This window comes from Rhinoraja longicauda, chromosome 10 (genome assembly GCF_053455715.1).
Source record: "Rhinoraja longicauda isolate Sanriku21f chromosome 10, sRhiLon1.1, whole genome shotgun sequence".
NCBI classification, from domain to species: domain Eukaryota; kingdom Metazoa; phylum Chordata; class Chondrichthyes; order Rajiformes; family Arhynchobatidae; genus Rhinoraja; species Rhinoraja longicauda.
Window position 1 is genome coordinate 38309465 of NC_135962.1, and position 22211 is coordinate 38331675.

Sequence of the window (22211 nt, forward strand, 5' to 3'; positions counted from 1 at the left end):
GGACAGTGTAGATCCGGAGGCCCGGGCACCGCCTAACGGAGGTTGCGTAGCAACCTGCCTCCCGGCCCAGACGGCTGCTGTTGGTGGAGCGGGAGCACGTGGCTGTTGGCCGGGTGAGGTTACGTGGGGCGTGGGGTGGTGACGTCACCTTGTCCCTTATTTGGGAGTGAGATAGTTGACACCCCTAAGGCCAGGCGACATCTCTCAGAAACCTCCTACTTATCCTTGAACCATGATCCCACAGACGAGCACCAGATATTAATATCGCACATCATTTCTGATTTCATTACTTCCGGTGCTCAGCCCTCTAAAGCCTCCAACCTTATCATTCCCCAGCCCCGCATGGCCCGATTTTATCTTCTTCCCAAAATCCATAAAGAGAAGTGTCCTGGCAGACCCATTGTTTCTGCTTGTTCATGTCCCACTGAATTAATTTCCACATACCTCGACTCCATCCTATCCCCCCTGGTCCAAGACACCTCACACGCTCTTTGTCTCTTCAATGACTTCCGTTTTCCATCCCCCCACTGACTCATCTTTACTATGGATGTCCAGTGACTCTATACCTCCATCCATAACCAGGAAGGACTTAAAGCCCTCTGTTTCTTCCACAACCGCAGAACCAGCCGATTTCCATCTACTAATACTCTCCTCTGCCTAGCAGAGCTGGTCCTGACCCTTAACAACTTCCCCTTCGACTCCTCACATTTCCTCCAAATCCAAGGCATAGCTAAGGGGACATGCATGGCCCCCAGCTGTGACTGCCTCTTGGAAGGGTACGTCGAACAATCACTGTTCCAGGCATACACTGGCCCTATCCCCAAACTCTACATTGACGACTGCACCGGTGCTGCCTTCTGCACCCATGCAGAACTCACTGACCTCATCAACTTCATGATTAATTTCCATCCTGCACTCAAATTCACTTGGGCCATCTCCGACATCTTCCTACCGTTTCTAGATCTCACTATCTCCATCACAGGAGACAGACTATTGACTGACATCTATTGCAAATCCACTGACTCCCATAGCTGTCTAGACTACACTTCTTCCCACCCTGCTTCATGTAAAGACTCTATCCCCGACTCCCAATTCCTCTGTCTAGGCCGCATCTGCACCCAGGACGAGGTTTTCCATACTAGGTCATCGGAGATGTCCTCATTCTTTAGGGAACAGGGGTTCCCCTCTTCCATTATAGATGAGGCTCTCACTAGGGTCTCCTCGATATCCTGCAGCTTTGCTCTTGCTCCCCCTCCCCCCATTCGCAACAAGGGCAGAGTTCCCCTTGTCCTCACCTTCCACCCCATGAGCCGTCACATACAGCATATAATCCTCCAACATTTTGGCCACCTCCAATGGGATTCCACTGCTGGCCACATTGTCCCATCTCCACCCCTTTCTGCTTTCCATAGAGACCGTTCCCTCCACAACTCCCAGGTGAACTTGCCCCTTCCCACCCAAACCACTCCCTGCCCAGGTACTTTCCTCTGCAACCACAGGAGATGCAACATCAGTCCCTTTACCTCTCCCCTCGACTCCATCCAAAGACCCTGACAGTCTTTTCAGGTGAGGCAGTGGTTCACTTGCACCTCCTCCAACCTCATTACCATATCCGCTGTTCCAGGTGTCAACTGTATATCGGCGAGACCAAGCGCAGGCGCTATGATCGTTTTGCTAAACATCTCCGCTCAGTCCGCCTTAACCTACCTGATCTCCCAGTTGCTCAGCACTTTAACTCCCCCTCCCATTCTAACCTTTCTGTCCTGGGCCTCCTCCATTGTCAGAGTGTGGCCCAGCGCAAATTGGAGGAACAGCAGTTCATATTTCACTTGGGTAGCTTAAACCCCAGCGGTATGAACATTGACTTCTATAACTTCAAATAGCCCTTGCTTTCCCTCTCTCTCCATCCCCTCCCCAATTCTCCCACCAGTCTTACTGTCTCTGACTACATTCTATCTTTGTCCTGCCCACTCCCCTGCAGATCCTTCTGCAGTGTACAGGGCCCTGGTGAGACCACACCTGGAGTATTGTGTGCAGTTTTGGTCTCCTAATTTGAGGAAAGACATTCTTGCTACTGAGGTAGTGCAGCGTAGGTTCACAAGGTTCGTTCCCGGGATGGTGGGTCTGTGATTTGATGAAAGAATGGAGCAACTGGGCTTATAGAGGGGATCTTATGCAAACATATAAAATTATTAAGGGATTGGACACGCAGGAAACATTTTCCCGATGTTGGGGGAGTCTCGAACCAGGGGCCACAGTTTAAGAATAAGGGGTAGGCCATTTAGAACGGAGACGAGGAAAAACTTGTTCATCCAGATGGTTGTGAATTTGTGGAATTCTCTGCCTCAGATGGCAGTGGAGGCCGATTCAGTGGAAGCATTCAAAAGAGAGTTAGATGGAGCTCTTGGCCTAACAGAGTCAAGGGATATGGGGAGATGGTAGGAACGGGGTTCTGATTGCGGAAGATCACATTGAATGGCAGTGTTGGCTCGAAGGGCCGAATGTCCTACTCCTGCACCTATTGTCTTGGTATCTATGTATCTTTGTATCCCCTGACATCAGTCTGAAGAAGGGTCTTGACCCAAAACGTCACCCATTCCTTCTCTCCAGAAATACTGCCTGTCCCGCTGAGTTACTCCAGCATTTTATGCCTACCTGAGATGCAGAAAGAGATGAGACAAGCTAGGGCTCTATTTATTTGAGTGCAGGAGTCTATGGGGTGATCTTATCGAGGTGTATTAAATCATGAGGGGAATAGAAGGATGAATGCACAGAGTGTTTTTCCTTGGGTAAAGAAATGAAGAATTAGAGGATATCAGTTTAAGGTGTGAGGGGAAAGATTTAATAGGAATGTGAGTGACAATTTCTTCACACAGAAGGTGATGGGTATATGGAAGGTCCTGCCAGACAAAGTAGTCAACGTAGGTATTATAATAACATAAAAAAGCTATTTGGACGTATACTTGGAGAGGAAAGGTTTGGAGGGATATGGGCCAATCGTGGGACTAACTTAGTTGGGGTGTTTTGGTCGGCATGGACGAGTTAGGCTCAGGGGGGTGATGTTGTATGACTGTGACAATGATGGGCCTGACAGGAATGCAGTGGCTGCTTCTGTTTTGATGCAAGATCCATTCTGCAAACTTTGTTAATTAAAAGACTGTCATTGGTGTCTTTAGGAAATTTCCCGCCTGGTGAAAGCAAAGCTGTTTGATCGCACGATTTTCCTGAACAGCCTGTGAATCTGCAAATTAAGAAAAAACGTAAGAAAAAATGATTTAATATTCAAACATCAATGATTCATCCTAATGGATAATATTATGCACGATTAAGCAGTTTAAGATGCATGTAAATGAAATGTTTTAAAGTTTTTATTTAAAACTGATACATTGTTCACATGGTGTGGAAATGCGCACTACATCATCGTTTGTTCAGGTTTCCTTATACAAAGCTGACAAAGGTTTACAACCAGAAATACAATACATATTTTTATATTATACTCATTAAGAGAATTCACACATCCCTTTACTTCTTGCTGTCACACTTAGCATTCCTGTTGTCCCATACAGGCATTAAAACTCACTGCTGCCATGAACACAAATTTACATAAAAATTAGATTCAACAAGCCATAGTCATACATGTCATTCTTTCTTTGCAATGCTTCCAATGCATCTGATTTGTTTGAAGTGCCGTTGGCTGATGGTGATCTACTTTTCTGTGCTAACGTGGGTCTAATACAATGGGAAACCACTCCTTATATTGAATTGGATATGGTGCAGAGGGCTGGTTTGCCAGTGTAATGGCAGATGAAAACACATGCAGATCTAAGAAAATTATCAATTGAGTAAAAATACATATCTGAAAATATAAAAAAGATTTGTTAAAAGGCGGTGTAATAGTCTGAGGTAAAATCATTTGATCACTTAACACAGTTGAGACCTATTTGTTCATCTGCATTTTACACTGTTCAAAAGCCATTTCCGCGGTTTCATGGGGGTATGAAAAGAAGTTACCGAGAGACCGCATCCAGGAATGGACTCTTTTTGGTCATTAAAAATGTTTTGTTCAACCAATCAATTAAGAGAAGTGTTTGCAAAGTTCTTTTGTCCAGGGCTTTTTGAAAAAGCTACTTTTTGACAATTGATACTGTTTTACAAACATTGGCATGTATGTCTATGTACTATTGTTCGCATGCAAATTTTACCTGTTATTTTACAATATGTAAGTTGGTAGAAATCTTTATAAATGACAAATATTTCTCATAGTGTTCACAAGCATTAGTGAGAAAATAGGGCCATTAAGAAACTGGCTGTGCTTCATTAGTGGTTGATGTTAACGTTTTGTCTTCTGCATATCGATATCATTTCAGTTCGGTTAAACAAATTCAATGAAAAGGAAAAAGTCTGAAATACTTCCATGCAATTATTCTGTTGCTACTACAAATATCAGCATCACTAAACACCGCTGATGAATGACCGATACTATCTGAAATTTTAAACAACTTTACACGCGTTAGAGGAATACTAAGAAAATGCAAAGCTGCTGGCTTTAATGTCTTGAAAATGACATTTCATTTGCGTAAATCTTATTAGTAACATTTCTCTTCATTGAAAACCAGCTGTCAAAGCGAAGGCCAGCATATTACTGCGCTACTCTAATGCAAAAACCACATAAACAAATCTTAAAGTACAACACCACAGATCTTGTTTTTTTGTTTTACTTGTCTATTTAAATTAAATAAAAATTATATTGAGAAACAACAACTATCATTCCAATAAAATTATACATCTTCCTCAGTATTTACCTTTCTTTGAATGACTGTCATATTTTGGACATCAAACTATGAATCATAATTTACGGTCTTTGCAGGAGCAAAAAAATGGTGACATCTCTACACAGTTTCATTCTAAGCTGTTTGAGAATCTCTATTTTCTCAAGATAGTTCTTCTGCTTCCATTACCAATAAGGTGACAAGATTCTTTACACATGCACATCCCTGCAGCTTCCAGGCTTTGTTACAAATTCTGCGAACAATAATGTGCCCGCGTTGGTGAAACTCAACATCACTGTTCAGAGTGGCCTGATTTTCAGGCAGGGCGGGTCCCTACAGAATGGCACAGAAGAACTTCTTCTCTCGGAAGGGGTTTTCTGATGCAGGAACTGGTGTCAGTAGAGGGTCTTCTTTCGCATGGGCTTCGCAGTACGCCATCAAATCCGCTGCCGCTTTGGACACCTGGAAAATGGAAAACAAATGTAGGTATTTTTGCGTTTGGATGGTATGCAATTGGATATAAACGATTTCCTATACTGTAGAGAGCCAGTCACCCATTTTCCACAGGAGATTGTCAAAGCCATCTCTTTACAAAATGGGGAATCAATGAAGTTCATGCAAAACATCTTGTCTCATTGCAACGCGTGTCCATGCTGTATCTCTAAACTCAACATCCTTTATGGTCCAACGTCGACCTCATTCCACTATTACAACAAAGCAAGGAAAGGATACTACTCTATTTATTCACAAAATGCTGGAGTAACTCAGCAGGTCAGGCAGCATCTCGGGAGAGAAGGAATGGGTGACGTTTCGGGTCGAGACCCTTCTTCAGACTGATGTCGGGGGTGGGACAAAGGAAGGATATAAATGGGTGACGTTTCGGGTCGAGACCCTTCTTCAGACTGATGTCGGGGGTGGGACAAAGGAAGGATATAGGTGGAGACAGGAAGATAGAGGGAGATCTGGGAAGGAGGAGGGGAAGGGAGGGACAGAGGAGCTATCTGAAGTTGGAGAAGTCAACGTTCATACCACCGGGCCGCAAACTGCCCAGGCGAAATATACTTAAGGATACTACTTATACTTATACTTATACTTATACTACTTATACTTAAGGATACTACTCTGTCCTGTCCTCAGGTGTTGTCTGTATGATGTTGCATGAGCAATCTGTGGCTGCATGGGTTTCCTCCCACATCTCAAAGATATGCGGGTTTGTAGGTTAATTGGCCTCTGTAAATTGTCCCAAATGTGTAGGGAGTGGGTGAGAAGGTGGGATAACCTAGAACTAGTGGGAACGGGTGATTGATGATCATTGTGTACTTGGTGGGCTGGAGGGCCTGGTTGCATGCTATATCTTTCTGCATGCTGTATCTTTGTTCTATCCAATCACTGTGGGAGTATCTACAACAGAAGGACTGGAATGGTTTAAGATAAAAGACCACACACACTTTCCTCAGGACAATTAGGGATGGACAATAAATGCTGGCCTCGCCAGCAGTGTTCAGATCGCAAAAATTGAATAATTATAGCATGGGAAAAATCATTGAATTGAAATCTGTGATATTGTTTGTGAGCCCATGTTTGAGAATTCATTGGGGCGTGGCTGTGTTCTACAGCTGCGGCTCACCGGCAGTCTCTCTGTCTTTTTTTTTGTTTTTTTTGTCTGTCATCGTTTAATGTACGTTTTGTTTTATTTTTAACTCTGTGTATGTGGGGGGGTGGTGGGGGGGTTGGGGGAAACCTTTTTTCAAATCTCCTCCTCAACGGAGATGCGACCTTTACCGTGTCGTATCTCCGTTCGCGCTACGGCCTAACATCGTGGAATCGGCGGCCTCCAGCTGGGATCGACCTTGAAGACTCCGGTCGCAGGGCCTGGACTTACCATCTCGGAGGCTTCGGCCGTGGGCCCTGCAGACCGCAACATTGGGAGCTCGCAGGTCCCTGGCTGGCGACCGGCTTTTGGGAGCTCCAGCCGTAGCAGCTTCAACCGCCCCGAAGTGCGAGGTATGATCGACCCGCCCGCAGGCCCTTCATCGCCCTGCGTGGCTCGGCCGCAGCACTTTCCATCGCCCGGTGGGGGCTCAGGACTTTCATCGGCCTGCTCGGCTCGGCCCTGGGACTTTCCATCGCCCAGTGGGGGCTCAGGACTTTCATCGGCCTGCTCGGCTCGGCTCGGCCCTGGGACTTTCCTTCGCCCGGTGGGGGCTCAGGACTTTCATCGGCCTGCTCGGCTCGGCCCTGGGACTTTCCATCGCCCGGTGGGGGCTTCAAAAAGTTGGGAGCCTCGATCACCTCGTGGCACCACGGGAGAAGAATGAGGAGGAGATAAGACTTTGCCTTCCATCACAGTGAGGGTGTGCCTAGAGCAATCACTGTGATGGCTGTTTGTGTAAAAATTGTATCTGTGTGTCCTGTGCTTTTTGTTGTCTACTGCCGGACCCTGACGTGAGAGGACGCTGGCATTGTTTATTCGCCGCTTTTCCGTTAGGATAGTTTGTCTGTTTGTTTTTATGTTGATTGTTTTTGTAAAGCGCTTTGAGCACCCGATAAGGCGCTATATAAAATAAATGAATTATTATTATTATTATTATTGATTTATAACTGAATTATGGATCTAATGAAGAGACTCGTTGATATGAAGCAGAACTTAAAGGAAATGCAGGTCTAGCAAAAAATCAAAACATTTTAGGTACTGTTCTTTCTCTGTGTCTCATTCGGAAAAAAAGATTCCCACTTGCGGAAGGATTGGATTTACCAAAATAGACATACATAGAACAATGCAGTACAGGAACAGGCCATGATGTCTGTGCTAAATATGATACCAAGTTAAAATAATCTCCTCGGTCTGTATGTGACCCATATCCCTCCATTTCCTGCACATCCATGAGCCTTTCTAAAAGCCTCTTAAATGCCACTATTGTGTCTGGCTCCACCACCACCACAGGCCGCGTGTTCCAGGCTCCCACCACCCTCCTTGTAAAAACGTGCCTCGTATATCACCTTTAGATGTTGCCCATCTCACCTTAAAGTTATGCCCTCTATTCTTTGACATTTTCACCCTGAGAAGAGGGTTCTCACTGTCTACCCTATCTATGCCGCTCATAACTTTATAAACTTCCATCACATCTTCCCTCAGCCTCTGACGCTCCGGGGAAAACAATCCAAGTTTGTTCAACCTCTCCTTGCAATCAATACCCTTTAATCCAAGCATCATTCTGGTAAACCTGCACCCTCTCTAAAGCCTCCATATTCTTCCTGTTTTGGGGTGACTGAAACTGCACAAAATACTCCAAACGTGGTCTACCTAAAGTCCTATTAAGCTGCAAACCTCAGCTGCATTCAGCTACAGATTTTAGAATCTATCCTATTCCACCCAAATTACTTTGATTCAGGTCTACGGCTGTTCTGGGAAAAGATGTGGACACAGGTTTACCGATGTGCTACAGGTTATATGGGGAGATGTTTATTGTCAACAATAACTGGGTTTAATATGTAACTGAGGAAGTAGGAATGTAAAAGCAAATCACTTCCTCATCGAGACATGGAAAAATGTTATCTGTGGACACTCTCTACAATGCGTTTACACAGCGAGACAGCGATATGTTTGCCTTCTTGCTCATACAGAATTCATTAGTGCAGCCTAAGAAACTGGAGTCAAACAAGTAACTTTAGATTTCTAAATTAAATTATAAAAGAAAACATTTCAGAAAGTTGTTTTGTGTTATACATCACATGACGGTCGTAAGTGCTGTAATTAAAATAATTCTCTTTTCACACTCATGGTCAACTTGACATGTAAAAGTGCTGGACTTCCTCTTCTGTTGCAAAAGACAAAGTGTTGGAGAAACTCAATGGGTCAGGCATCATTTGTGGAGGGAATGGGCAGACAATGTTTCAGGTTGGGACTCTTCCTCAGACCCAAAATATTGCCTGTTCATTCCCTCCACAGATGCTGCCTGACCCACTTCCAGCACTTTGTGTTTTGCTGCGGATTCCAGCATCTGCAGTTTCTTGTGTCTCCCTGGTCTGTTGACTCAGTAGTTTAGCGGCTTCCTTTCGTAACCATATTGTTAGATTAACTTGTGATTCATTGAATTTAACTCATAATGCTTTCATTGTTCCAGATATTTCTGATTGGACCAAACGTTATAATTTAATCCCATTTCATACAATTTTAAGCAATTTCCCAAACATTCCACACAGCCTTGTGACTGGTCAAAGATCGTTGTTATTGGTAGCTCCTCGCATTCACTTTATCTGTTGTGAATAAGTCTTTATATATTTTGTATCTATCATTTCCTTTCTATGTTTTTGATAGACACAGTTCAAAGGCAATGTGCAAAATATCAATTACAATGGAATTGGAAATTGTTCTGTGTGTAAACCCAGCAGTTACGGCTCAATTAGACCCACTGGTGGACACTGCTGCTTCATCGGGCATCGGAGAATGCAGCAACCAGCGGCAGACTACACCTATCCATGAACGGGTCTGTGCCTCTATCAAAGGTTTCAAAGGTCTTTTAGTGTCACATGCACCAATCGAGGTACACTGATATATTCAAATTACCATACAGCCATACGATAAAAAAAAGCAACAAGACACACAACTACATAAAAGTTAACATAAACATCCACCACAGCAGTTTCCACATTCCTCACAGTGATGGAAGGCAAAAATGTCCAAACTTCTTCTACTTTATTCTCCCGCGGTCGGGGCAGTCGAGCCTGTCATCTGTCGGGGCGATCGAAGCTCCCGTAGCCGGTGGTCAAAGCCCCCACATCGGGGCGATCGAAACTCCCGCGTCGGGGTGATCGCAACTCCCGCGGCTTGGAATTCCCAAAGTCGGTCTCTGACCAGAGATCGCGGGCTCCATGATGTTAAGTCCGCAAGTACCCACGGTTGAGCTCCAAGGTCGACCCCTAGCAAAGGGATCGCGAGCTCCGCAATGGTAAGTCTACAGGCGACCGCGGTGATGCTCTCAAAATTGGTCTCCAGCAAAGGCCTCCAACTCCTCGATGTTAGGCCGCAGTGCGGACGGAGATACGATACGGAAAAAAATTGCATCCCCGTCGAGGTAAGAGATTAGAAAGGGTTTCCCCCAACTCCCCCCTCCACCACCCCCCACATGAAACAGGCTAAAGAACAGTAAAAACATATATTTAACACATACAATTAAAACACAAAGAAGGAAAGGACAGACAGACTGTTGGCGAGGCGGCCATTGCTGGCACCACCCGGTTATCATAAACAGCTCACAATATAGCCACTTAAAGAGCAGGGTACCAAGAGAAAAACAGCAAAATTATGCCTTCAAATATTAATCAAAAAACTGATATGAAAGTAAACACCAGAATCAGTTTCTCCTGATGTCGGGTGTCAGATGTTATGGGGAGAAGGCAGGAGAATGGGGTTAGAAGGGAGAGATAGATCAGCCATGATTGAGTGGGGGAGTAGACGATGGGCCGAATGGCCTAATTCTACTCCTGTCACTTATGATCTTATGATCTTTTCTGGTGGTTACACTGTGTCATGCGTTGTGCCAATTTATGGTAGACCCAGTCATTCCCAGAAAAGATTTTTCTTTTTTCTTCTGCAAGTATTATCTGCATGATAGTAATAGTGTAAATTATTGTTCCATAACGAGTGTCTGCCTTGAAGTTTAATCATTGCCCCAGTCAATGTGACTGAGGGACATGAAGGTATCATTTTACTGCAGTAATCCCACTTACTGAAGGCATGGTATGTAAATAAATCACGGTCCTTATGATATCCTTAAATTAATGCCAGGCAGACTACAAATGTCAGACAAATGGACTAACTACATTATAAATCATTCTTAAAATGTTGTCAGATTATATCTTGGATATTCCTTTTTCAAATAAACCTTGGTGTTAATGCCCAATGTGTGGAAAGCAGAGATGTTGAGTTTCGTACCTTTATTCTCTCAATATTGGCCTCCATTTTCAGCTGTTCCACCATCTTCCTGGCTTGTGCTATGCTTGCTGTGTTGTTGCTGGCCATTTGATCTCTGGTGAGTTGAAACAGAAAATATATAGAAAATATGTTTAAAGAATGCAAACCAGCACAGCGGGAGGTGACTTCCCTCACGAGACATCCATGAATCAATGTTCTTGACCTTGTCACCTTAATTATAACCACCAGCTCTAGTCTCCCCTTGCCTGGGCCAGACGTAGACATGGTGTCTAGTGGTAGGGAATGAGGGGTTTCAGCACTTTGGTGAAGAAGCACCATGTCCAAACTCCCCAGATAGCCAACAAATCTAGGCTTTTCCAGCTGCATCTCACTGTAGGCACAAGGAACTGCAGATGCTGGTTTACAAAGTAAGACACAAAGGCCTGGAGTAAATCAATGGGTCAGGCAGCAACTCTGGAGAACATGGATAGGTGATTTTTCACATAGGAACCATTCTTCAAATTGATTGTAGTAGAGGGGAGAAAGCTGGAAGAGAGGTGGGGCTGGGATAGCCTGGCAAGTGATGGGTGGATGGGAGGTTTTGATGGGCAGATGGGTGAACAAAGGCCAGAGATGGGAAGAAGATAAAAGGATGTGAGATATGTAGAAAAGGAGAGAAGAGGCATGGAATTTGGTCAGATGATGGGATATAGATGGAAGGAGATAATAGACAATAGACAACAGGTGCAGGAGGAGGCCATTCGGCCCTTCGAGCTAGCACTGCCATTCAATGTGATCATGGCTGATCATTCTCAATCAGTACCCCGTTCCTGCCTTCTCCCCATACCCCCTGACTCCGCTATCCTTAAGAGCTCTATCCAGCTCTCTCTTCAATGCATTCAGAGAATTGGCCTCCACTGCCTTCTGAGGCAGAGAATTCCACAGATTCACAACTCTCTGACTGAACTTTTTTTTCCTCATCTCAGTTCTAAATGGCCTACCCCTTATTCTTAAACTGTGGGCCCTTGTTCTGGACTCCCCCAACATTGGGAACATGTTTCCTGCCTCTAACGTGTCCAACCCCTTAATAATCTTATACGTTTCGATAAGATCTCCTCTCATCCTTCTAAATTCCAGTGTATACAAGCCTAGTCGCTCCAGTCTTTCAACATGATAGTCCCGCCATTCCGGGAATTAATCTAGTAATCCTACGCTGCACGCCCTCAATAACATGGAGGAAGCTCACTTTAAATCGGTGAAATATTTGACATATTACATAGAACATAGCACAGTTCAGCACAATAATACACCCTTCGTCCACAAATTCTGTGCCAAACACAATGCCAAAATAAACTAATCTCATCTGCCTGCACATGATCCATAGGCCGTTTCCTGTATATCCATGTGCCTATCTAAAAAAATCTTAAATGCCACTATCATATGTGCCTCCACTAACACCCCTGGCAACTCGTTCCAGGCACCTACCACCCTCAGTGTAAAACACCTGCCCTAAACATCTCCTTTAAACTTTGCCCCGTGCACCTTAAAGATAACCAATCTGGTCTTTGATATTCCACCTTGAGAAAAAGATTCTGCCAGTCTACCCCAACTACGCCTCTCCTAATTACTTCAAAAAAATCAAAATAAAATATTTAAAAGTCTAAAGGTACATATAGACAATTAAAATTAAAGTAAGCTGAGGGAAAATATTGAAAACTGTGCTGCTGGCTATCGATGTCCTCCAGAGATGCTGCCTGACCCACTAAGTTACTCCAGTACTTGGTGTTCAAATTTGTTTTTAATGTTATTACTGTACTTGTATCAGCCACATCCTTTGGCAGCTCATTCACTAGAGCTACCAACATCTATGAGAAAATGTTATCTCTCATGTCCTTGTTAAATCTTTCCCCTCTCACCTTAATATTTGCTCTCTAGTTCTTGATTCCCATCCCCTAAGAGAAAGACTCTGTGCATTTATCCTATCTATTCCCTTTGTGGTTTTATACATATTCTATTCAGGTTGCCCAAAGTGAGCTGACTATATCTGGTGGTTCAACTTAAGCCAAACCTTCACAATTCCAGGCCAGCACATCCGTAGCTCTGCTCTATCATTGTACTCCATGTGGAATTCAATGCCAAACCTTGAACCTGTTAGGATTTCCTTGTATTTCACAGTGGAATCCCACTAATACCATTCTATGCCATTCATCTGAATGGATATTCCTGATCCAGAAATAAGGAGGCAAATTGCAAATCAAATTATTGATCTGTTAATTGTTTTTTTTAGTGTTTTAATGTTTTAGTGTAAAAATTTCTGAAATATCATTTTCAAAATTATTTTCTGTGTTTAAATGTATCTGACTTTCAGTGTTTGTTTTCAGACACAATTGAATGTATCTGAATATAAAGTTATGAATGCCCCCACTCTTTGGGCAAGAGCCAGGGCTCCACCTCGACATACACTAGATGAGGCAAATCTACCCCTGATCCTGACGTCCGGCTTGGAGAATCATCTTGTTTGACCCAGCAAGAGCTGGCGAGAGGCATCGCAGATGGCTGGCTCAAAGCAGCTCGACTTGCCCTGATTTCACAACAGTTCGCGGCTGCCAATCAACGGGAGCCCAGAGAAAAGGTCGCTTAAACGTCGGAATCTTATTTCTACCTGATGTGGAATGCTCTGAACTTCCTTAGCAACTTTTGCAGCAGAATAATGGCCAACCTCTTTCCTTAGCCTTCCAAAGATGCTGTGGGACACTGCCTTACTTATCAAATCCCATATTCACTTTTATCCTCCCTCTTTCAATCTCCTTCCTGTCCCTTTTCATCCACCTCTCCCTCTGACTTTACATTTCACACCTCCTCCTATCTTTTATTTGACATAATTTTGTTTCCTTTTCACCTCTAGCCTTTGTCATATAATTCCAACCACCCCCCCTCCACCCCCACCACTTATCACAAGCCGGGCTTTGTCCTGCCCCCACCTCTCTTTGCCAGCTTTCTCCCCGTCAGTCTCTGTCAGTCTGAAGAAGTGTCCCAACCACAAACCTTCTGTCCATTCCCTCCACAGAAGTGCCTGATCTACGGAGGTCCTTCAGCATGTTGTGTTGTGCTCAAGTTTCCAGCATCTCTCGTGTCTCCCTTTCATATTCATAAGGATGAGAGGGGATCTTATAGAAATGTATACAATTATAAAAGGTCTGTACAAGCTAGATGCAGGAAAAATGTTCCCAATGTTGGTGGAGCCCAGAACCAGGGGCCACAATCTAAGAATAAAGGGGAGGCCATTTCAAACAGAGATGAGAAGAAACTTTTTCACCCAGAGTGTTGTGAATTTGTGGAATTCTCTGCCACAGAAGGCAGTAGAGGCCAATTCACTGGATGAATTTAAAAGAGTTAGATAGAGCTCTAGGGGGTAGCGGAATCAGGGGATATGGGGAGAGAGCAGGCATGGGTTACCGATTGTGGAAAATCAGCCATGATCACAACGAATGGCAGTGCTGACTCGAAGGGCCAAATGGCCTCCCCTTTATTTTCTATGTTTCTATGTGCTTTCTGTTTTATTGCAACAGCCCTTTCATAATGGATATGAGAGGATTGTAAACCATGTTTGCGAATTACACAAATTATCTCATGTATTTCCAACAAATGCTGTTGTTTCTTCAGAGTACAGGGAAGGAAACAGCTGCCCAGAGTGCAGGAGAGACAATGCGACAAAATGCAAAGTGCTGGTGCAGCTCAACGAGTCCACGGCACTTTGTGTTCTGCTCACAATTCCAACATCTGCAGTTCCATGTATCCCCAGAACAATGGGACAATCGTCTCTTGGGGTCAGAGGAGCTAAAACAAGAAACAAATGAGGGCTATGGATCTTGAGAAATTGCTGAAAGTTAGTAATAAATTCGAATTTTAGACTTTATTTCCTCATGTTTCTCTTTAATCCCTCCATTCTTTCATTCTTTTCTTGAACATGGTTTGAGCTTATCCACTCTTTCAGTCCTCGTTCTATGTCTTTTCAATTCTTAATCCTCATTACGGGATTTGGGAAACATATGTGGACTTTACAGTGTTGGTTGTGAATAATAGTTGTTTCAGGCAGTTGAGGAGTCAAAGCAGGGAAAAAAGCTCTTTGGCCCACTTTATCCATGCTGACCAAGTTGGCATTTGGGTTAGTCCCATTTGCCTTCATTTGGTCATAGTCCTCTAAACCCTTCCTATCTACATATCTGTCCAAATGACTTGTATCCACTTCTATAGCTTCCTCTGGCAGCTCATTCCAGATATAGACTATCCTCTGCATGAAAATGTTGCCCCTGAAGTCCCTCTTACATTTCTTCTATCTCACCTCAAACCTGAGCCCTTTAGTTTTAGAATCCACCACCCTGGGAAAAAGCAGAACATTCATTTTATCCATGCTCCTCATGATCTTGTACACCCCAATAAGGTCAGCTGTCAGCCTCCTATGCTCCTTAAGAAAAAAGTCCCAGCCTATCCAACCTCTCCCTATTAATCAAAACCACACAGCCTCTAATGCACCCTTTAATGAATATCCAATGTGACTCTCTATCTCAGTGTTGCAGCAGTGTTTTGGTGGGGAAGCTCTAAAAAGCTGTGTGTTTGCAGAAAGTCATGGCCGGGATGTTGATTAGATCTGTGAGCTCTTTCATAACTAAACAACCTGTGTTATTATTTTAAATTAGCCACTAATTTCCAGCATCTTAGAGACCCAAAGGAGGAAGATATTGGAACAGTCTGTTGGATTTGCCATTTATGAAGACCCAAGAAGCCTTTAATGATCTATAATCAGCTGACATTTTCCATGACTTACTTGGCAGAACAATTCTGAAGTTGGCACTGTGTGGTCTCTGCACAGCGGTGGAATGATGGGTTGCAGCCTGAATTTTGGTGTAATGAGATACTGAATATATGTTGCCACCATTGATCCTAAATTGCCCATTTTTTATTTAAAAGAGCACAAGAATACCCAGTGTGTAAAAAAATAAACCCCAACAGCCAAAGATCTCTGTTTTACTGTAAATGTTCCCATCGTTCAAGAAACAAAACCACCAGATGTAGGAGTTCTTTGCAATAAATTCATATTCCGAGATTTTGAAGAATGACTGGTAGCACAGATATGAAGAAGGGTCTCGACCCGAATCGTCACCCATTCCTTCTCTCCAGAGATACTGCATGTCCCACTGAGTTACTCGTTTTGTGTCTACCTTTGATTTAAACCAGCATCTGCAATTCTTTCCAGCACAGATATGAAACTGCCTGAAAATATTTATTTGTCCTGCACTGATCTGCAAAACGTCTGCCTTTAGTTTCTACAACATATTAAAAGAGAACAATATAATTATTTTGTCTTATTTTCTCCTAAGTGTCCCAGGCAAATTCAGGAAGAGCATTCGTCGCACAAGTTCCTTTTGCTTTAGCTGGTCTGGCCTCTTTCCTGCACCTTGGCAATGGTGTCAAGGGAACATAAAGCCGGGGGAATAGCTTGATTTGGATATCCATAAGCACAATCTGTTCTTTATTTCCTCAAGATCCACAATCCGCCTTTGTTCCTGGTCCCTTTGTTTCTTGCTTTTGCTCCTCTGACCCCAAGAGACAATTGTCTCATTGTTTTTTGTGTCCCAATGAATTGCAGATGTTGGGATTTTGTGCAAAACACAACATGCTGTGGAGCGATGAGTGCTCCGGCCTTTGTGTTTTGTCCCATTGTTTTCCCTGCACTGTGGGCAGCTGTTTCACTCCTTATGCTCTGATGAAACACCAGCTTTTTTAGTTTAGTTTAGAGATACAGCGTGGAAATAGGCCCTTCGGCCCGCCGAGACCGCACTGACCAGCGATCAACGTACACTAACACCATCCTATGCACACTAGGGACCATTTCCAATTTTACCAAGCCAATTAGCCTCCAAACCTGTACGTATTTGGAGTATGGGAGGAAACCGGAGCATCCGGAGAAAACTCACGTAGGTCACGAGGAGAACGTACAAACTCCGTGCGGACGGCACCCGTAGTCAGTATCGAACCCAGGTCTCTGGCAATGTAAAGGCAGCAATCTACCACTATGCCACCGGGCCACCATTTGTTGGAAATACATATGAGATCATTTGTGTTCATTCACAAACATAGTTTACAATCCTCCCTTACCTATTATGACAAGGACTGTTGCGATAAAACAGAAAGTGCATGTATAAGTAAGGGAGACACAAGAAGCTTCAGATAGTGGAAACTTGAACAAAACATAAAGTTCTGGAGGAACTCAGCATGTTAGGCATATCTGTGGGGGGAAATGTACAGGCAACATTCTGAATTGGGACCCTTCTTCAAACTGATAGAGTTGGGGCGAGAAAGCTGATGGAGTAGGGGCGAGAGAGGTTCGGTTCGGACCCAGCCTGGTATGTAATAGATTGATACAGGTGAGGGAGGGACGATTATTGGCAGATCGGTGGAGCAAGTGACAAAGACTAGAGGTGAAAATGAGACAAATGGTAAGATGAGAAGAAGAGGGGGAAATGTGAAGGTGGAGGGAGTGATATGGGTATATGGAAGGGGGGGGGATAAAAGGGAAATGGGGGACTCTGGGATTAGATAAATTAGGAGTATCTTTCAGCATATTAAGAATGCTATGGAAAGAGGTTAACCATTATCCACAACATTACAAAATGTGATCAAGAAGTTCAAACAAAAAGGAAAAAGTATCTCCTATGCCCTGGATTAAAAATACATTGCATAAATTAACAGATCATGTAGAAATACAGAGGATTGCCTGGAATAGTTACTTCAAAAACCAAATCTTCAGTCAAGGCCAACTACAAATAGAACATCCGTAGAAAACAGTAACAACAATAGACCATTGAAGACCCTTGTACCTTCCTGTCATTCAGTAAGACCATAGCTGACCTATGGCAGCTTAGTCCACCTGGCCCAGCAACCTCTCAACCTCTAGTGAACAGAACAGCAACCTCAAATTTAAAATTAACCTGGCACTGGCCACCCCATTACCGCAAGGATATAGAGACTTTGCAGAGAGCGAAGAAGAGCTCTACCTCAAATGCTCAAAAAGCTGGGCTAACTCAAAAGGTTGGGCAAATTTGGGTTGTTTTAGATTTTGGTTTGAGTCTACCAAGGTACAGTGAAAAGCTTTATTTTGCGTGCTATCCAATCAGATCAGATCTTACTATATATGCAATCAAGTCAAACTCAAGGTCAAAAGGTACAGTGAAGGGGAAGATACAGAGCGCAGAATATAGATCTCAACATTGTGGCACAGCAGCCCGAGAAACAAAGTAAAATGGGGAATGCATTGGGGTTTTCTCTGAAGCGTTGGAGATTGGGGGGAGTTTATAAAATGATGCGAGCCATAGATAGGGTAGACAGTCAGAAACTGGGTGGAAATGCCAATGACTAGAGGGCATAGCTTTAAGGTGAGAGGGGCAAAGTTTAAAGGAGCTGAGCAGACTAGGTATTTTTATACAGAGTGGTGGGTGCCTGGAATGTGCTGCCAGAGATGGAGTCAGATATGGTAGTGATGTTTAAGAGGCTTTTATATAGCCCATGAATATGCAAGATATGGAGGGTAAGGATTACGTGCAGGCAGATGGGGTTTGGCATCATGTTCAGCACAGACATTGCTGGGCTGAAGGGCCTGTTTCTGTACTGTGTCATAGTCATAGAGTCGCACAGTGTGGAAACAGGCACTTAGGCCCAACTTGCCCACACCGGCCAACATGTCCAAGCTACACTAGTCCCACCTGCCCATGTTTGGTCCCTATCGCTCCAAACCTGTCCTATCCATGTGCCTGTCTAACTGTTTCTTAAATGTTTGGATAGTCCCTGCCTCAACTACCACCTCTGATTGCTCGTTCCATACACCCACCACCCTTTGTGTGAAAAAGTTGCCCCTCAGATTCCTATTAAATCTTTTCCCCTTCACCTTAAATCCACGTCCTCTGGTCCTTGATTCACCTACTCTGGGCAAGATACTCTGTGCTGTTCTATGTTCTATGAGTTGTCATTTGCAAAGTAGCATTTTGAACTGCAAGCACCCTTTGCATGCACTGCTGGAAGTCCTGGTTTTTAGGTGAAATACAGAGACCTCGGCCCACCTGCCAATGCACAGAAACTGTTTGTCGTTATCTATCCTATTGGTTCCTCTTAATATCTTGATAATGCCAATCCTATCATCCCTCGTTCTACCATATTCTGGGGAATAGTTTGTAAATATTTGGAGTTCTAACCAGCTGATATTGCCCTGTGTCACCTGGGCCCAGGTAGTAGTTTAGTTTATTATTGTCACATGTACCAAGGTACAATGGAAAGCTTTTGATTGTGTGCTATTCAGTCAAAGAGACTATAAAAGAACAACTGTGAGCCAATTAGTTTCAATTTAATTAACCGATGTGAAGGTTAAACACAGCTAAAAGATTCTACATAAAAATCTAAAACCAGCACCGAGAAACTGCTGCTGTGCACACATTTTCACAGAACAGGAAACTGAGGTTTTCCTGTTTACCTGCAGGTGCTGAAGGAAGGCCAATAGTTTCTTGGTGAAATACCGTCTTTCAGCAAACAGACTGATATACAATCTTCACATCTCTCTCAGTCTTCGGTTACAGTTTCCTTGGGGCACTGAAGGGTGATCGTGTAGAGGTGTACAAAATCGTGAAAGGAACAGATAGGTTCAATGCAGAGAGCCTTTTACTCAGGGTAGGTTAATGGAAATCTCGAGGGGAAAGATTTAATGGGATCCCGATGGGCAGTTTTTTCCCCCACAGAGGGTGGTGTGATGAGCTGCCAGAAGAAGTAATTAAGGCATCAACGGAATATAAAGGACATTTCGAATGGTACATAGATAGGAACGATTTAGAGGGATGTGGGCCAAATGCAGGCAAATGGGACTAGCTTAGGTAGGGCATCTTGGTCAGCATGGAATGAGTTGGGACTGCCCAACCTCTTCCTAATGTGTAAATATCTTTATTTTTTCTCATCCAACTTTACGTTGCAGCACTATTTCAGTTGAGCATCTAAAGGGAGCTGCAAGCTGCTATGTCCTGCTTTCACGTGACGAATGGAGTCAGCAAAGTACTGGTAGAGCACTCTCAATTCGTCCCAGTATTTTAGTCTGGGTCCCAGAACACTTCAGTCTATCAGTAGGAAAACTCATTTACACCAGCTCTTTGACTAGTTTTGACAGGCTGCAAGTGGTAAAGTAAAGTACTTCCAACCGTAGCATTTGTTGCTTGCAATTATCTTTGATAATACATGATGTCTAAATTGAATATAATTAGCTTTGCCTTTGACAATTCTTCAAGTCTTCTGCATAATCTTGCAAAGTGCAAAGCAAAAGGATTTCCTGCTTCCTTGCATAATATTGAAAGGTCCAGGGCAGGCTGCTGCCCAGTACTGTTTGATTTGTTTTGCACCCGGTCTGTAACCTTCTCAAAATTTGTTGTCGTCCGTTCTTTAAGATTCTTTCAGAGGGGTGACCTTCCTAAGGTGTACAAGGCCATTAGGGGCATGGGGGAGTGAATGCTCACAGTCTTTTTCCCCAGGGTAAAGGATTCTAAAACTAGAGGGCACAGGCTTAAGGCAAGAGACTTAAGAATGATCTCCTGAGGTAACTTTTTCACTCAGATGGTAGCCCATTTCTGCAATGAGCTGATAGAGGAAGCTATAGAAGCAGATACAACTATGACTCAATAAAAGCATTTGGACAGATATATGGGTAGGAAGGATTTAGAGGAATGCCGGCCAAATGCAGGCAAATGGGCCTAGCCCAGTATACCAGCCTGGTTGGCATGGACATGGTGAGCTAGAGGCTGGCTCTTGTTCTGTACAGTTGTATGTCTCTATGATTCCATGATCCTCGGAGTTTGCTTGCAGGTCAATAATTGCACCACAAGCAATAATTCTACAAAGTAAACATTTGTTTTAAATCCATTTTTTTCAGCAATAAACAGTAAATCAAATGCACTTCAGAATAACTTCAAATAAGTTTGAAATGAAACTAAGGTAGACCCAATTGGATACATTTTATTTGAAGTATAAATGGAGTTGTTTAAATTCAAATTTATGATGCAGATCATGAAAACACTTGATTGAATCTGAAGTGAATTGGAAGTTTCATCACAGTGCTTTACTCGTTACTGAATATTGTGTCACCACAATAGTAAGTGGCTACGGCCTCACTTTACTGAGACCGCGCTCTCCAAACCTGGTGGGGAATATTGCCCTGGTCCAAATCGGAAAATTTGTATTGGTATTGGTTTATTATTGTCGCATGAATCGAGATACAGCGGGGAAAAAAAATTCCTCTGTTCTCCAGTCAAATCATACTGTACATGGGTACAATCAAGCCGTGCACAAGTCCAACAGGTAGTGCAAAGAGAAAAATACCAGTGTGCAGAATAGTGTGTTACAGCATTAGAACATTATGGTTACAAAGAAAAGGCCAAGATCTAAATGAGGTAGGTTGGATGATTGAGACTATCCCCCAATTTATGGGAGGACTGTTCAGTAGTCATAGATTCAGAGAGTCATGGAGTGATGCAGTGTAGAAACAGGCCCTTTGGCCGAACTTGCCCACACTGGCCAAGATGTCCCAGCTACACTAGTCCCCCCTGCCCACGTTTGGTCCACATCCCTCCAAACCTGTTCTGCCCATGTACCTGTCTAACTGTTTCTTAAATGTTGGGATAGTCCCTGCCTCAACTACCTCCTCTGGCAGCCTGTTCCATACTCCCACCACTCTTTGTGTGAAAAAGTTACCCCTGAGATTCTTATTGAAATCTTTACCACTTCACTTTAAACCTATATCCTCTGGTCCTCAATTCACCTACTTTGGGCAAGAGACTCCGTGCATCCACCTGATCTATTTCTCTCATGATTTTATACACCTCTATAAGATCATTACCCCTCATTCTCTTGTGCTCCGAGGGATAGAGTTCCAGCCTACTGAAACTTTCCCTCTAGCTCTGAGCCTTTATTCTGTTCCGTAATTTGGTGGTAAAATGTGAGAGAGATCTGAAACTTTTGGAGTCTGAAACCATGACTAATCTTGTTTTGTTGCTATTTTGTAATATAAAAGGATTGAAAAATTAAACATGTGATACTCTTGCACCTCACAAGTATATATCATTTAAATGGAGAGTTGAGGAGCTGCAGGTTTACAAAAACAGACTCAAATGTGTTGGAGTAACTCAGTGAGTCAGGCAGCATCTCTGGATAACATCAATAGGCGACATTTTGGGTTGGGAACCTTCTGCAGACTGATTGTGGTGATGAGTGGGAGGGGAAGAAAGCTGGAAGAGGGGTGCAATTTGTGAAGGCAGAGGAAGGAATATAGGTGGAAGGGGATGAGAGGAAATGGGTGAGAATCCAAGTAGGCCACAATGAAGTGAAGGGGAGAAAAAGAAGTGTGGGGGGAGGGGGGACTTGTTTGTAGGATAGTTCCCTGAAATTGCAGAATTCAATTTTCTTATTGTTGGGTTGCGAGCTACCCAAGCAGAATACGAAGTGCT

At 43.6% G+C, this 22211-nt stretch overlaps 1 protein-coding gene across 1 annotated transcript in view; it reads right to left on the reverse strand.

The window, feature by feature from the left end:
• Positions 1–3346: 3346 nt before the first annotated feature.
• LOC144597383 (guanine nucleotide-binding protein G(I)/G(S)/G(O) subunit gamma-2) overlaps positions 3347–22211 on the reverse strand; it is a 45981-nt gene continuing 27116 nt past the window's right edge. Inside the window, exons 3-4 of the mRNA XM_078406696.1 lie at positions 10705–10798; positions 3347–5231 (exon numbers count right to left, since the gene is read on the reverse strand). Coding sequence (XP_078262822.1) covers positions 5103–5231; positions 10705–10791 — 216 coding nt within the window. The 5' untranslated portion in view covers positions 10792–10798 and the 3' untranslated portion in view covers positions 3347–5102. The remainder of the gene's footprint in view (positions 5232–10704; positions 10799–22211) is intronic.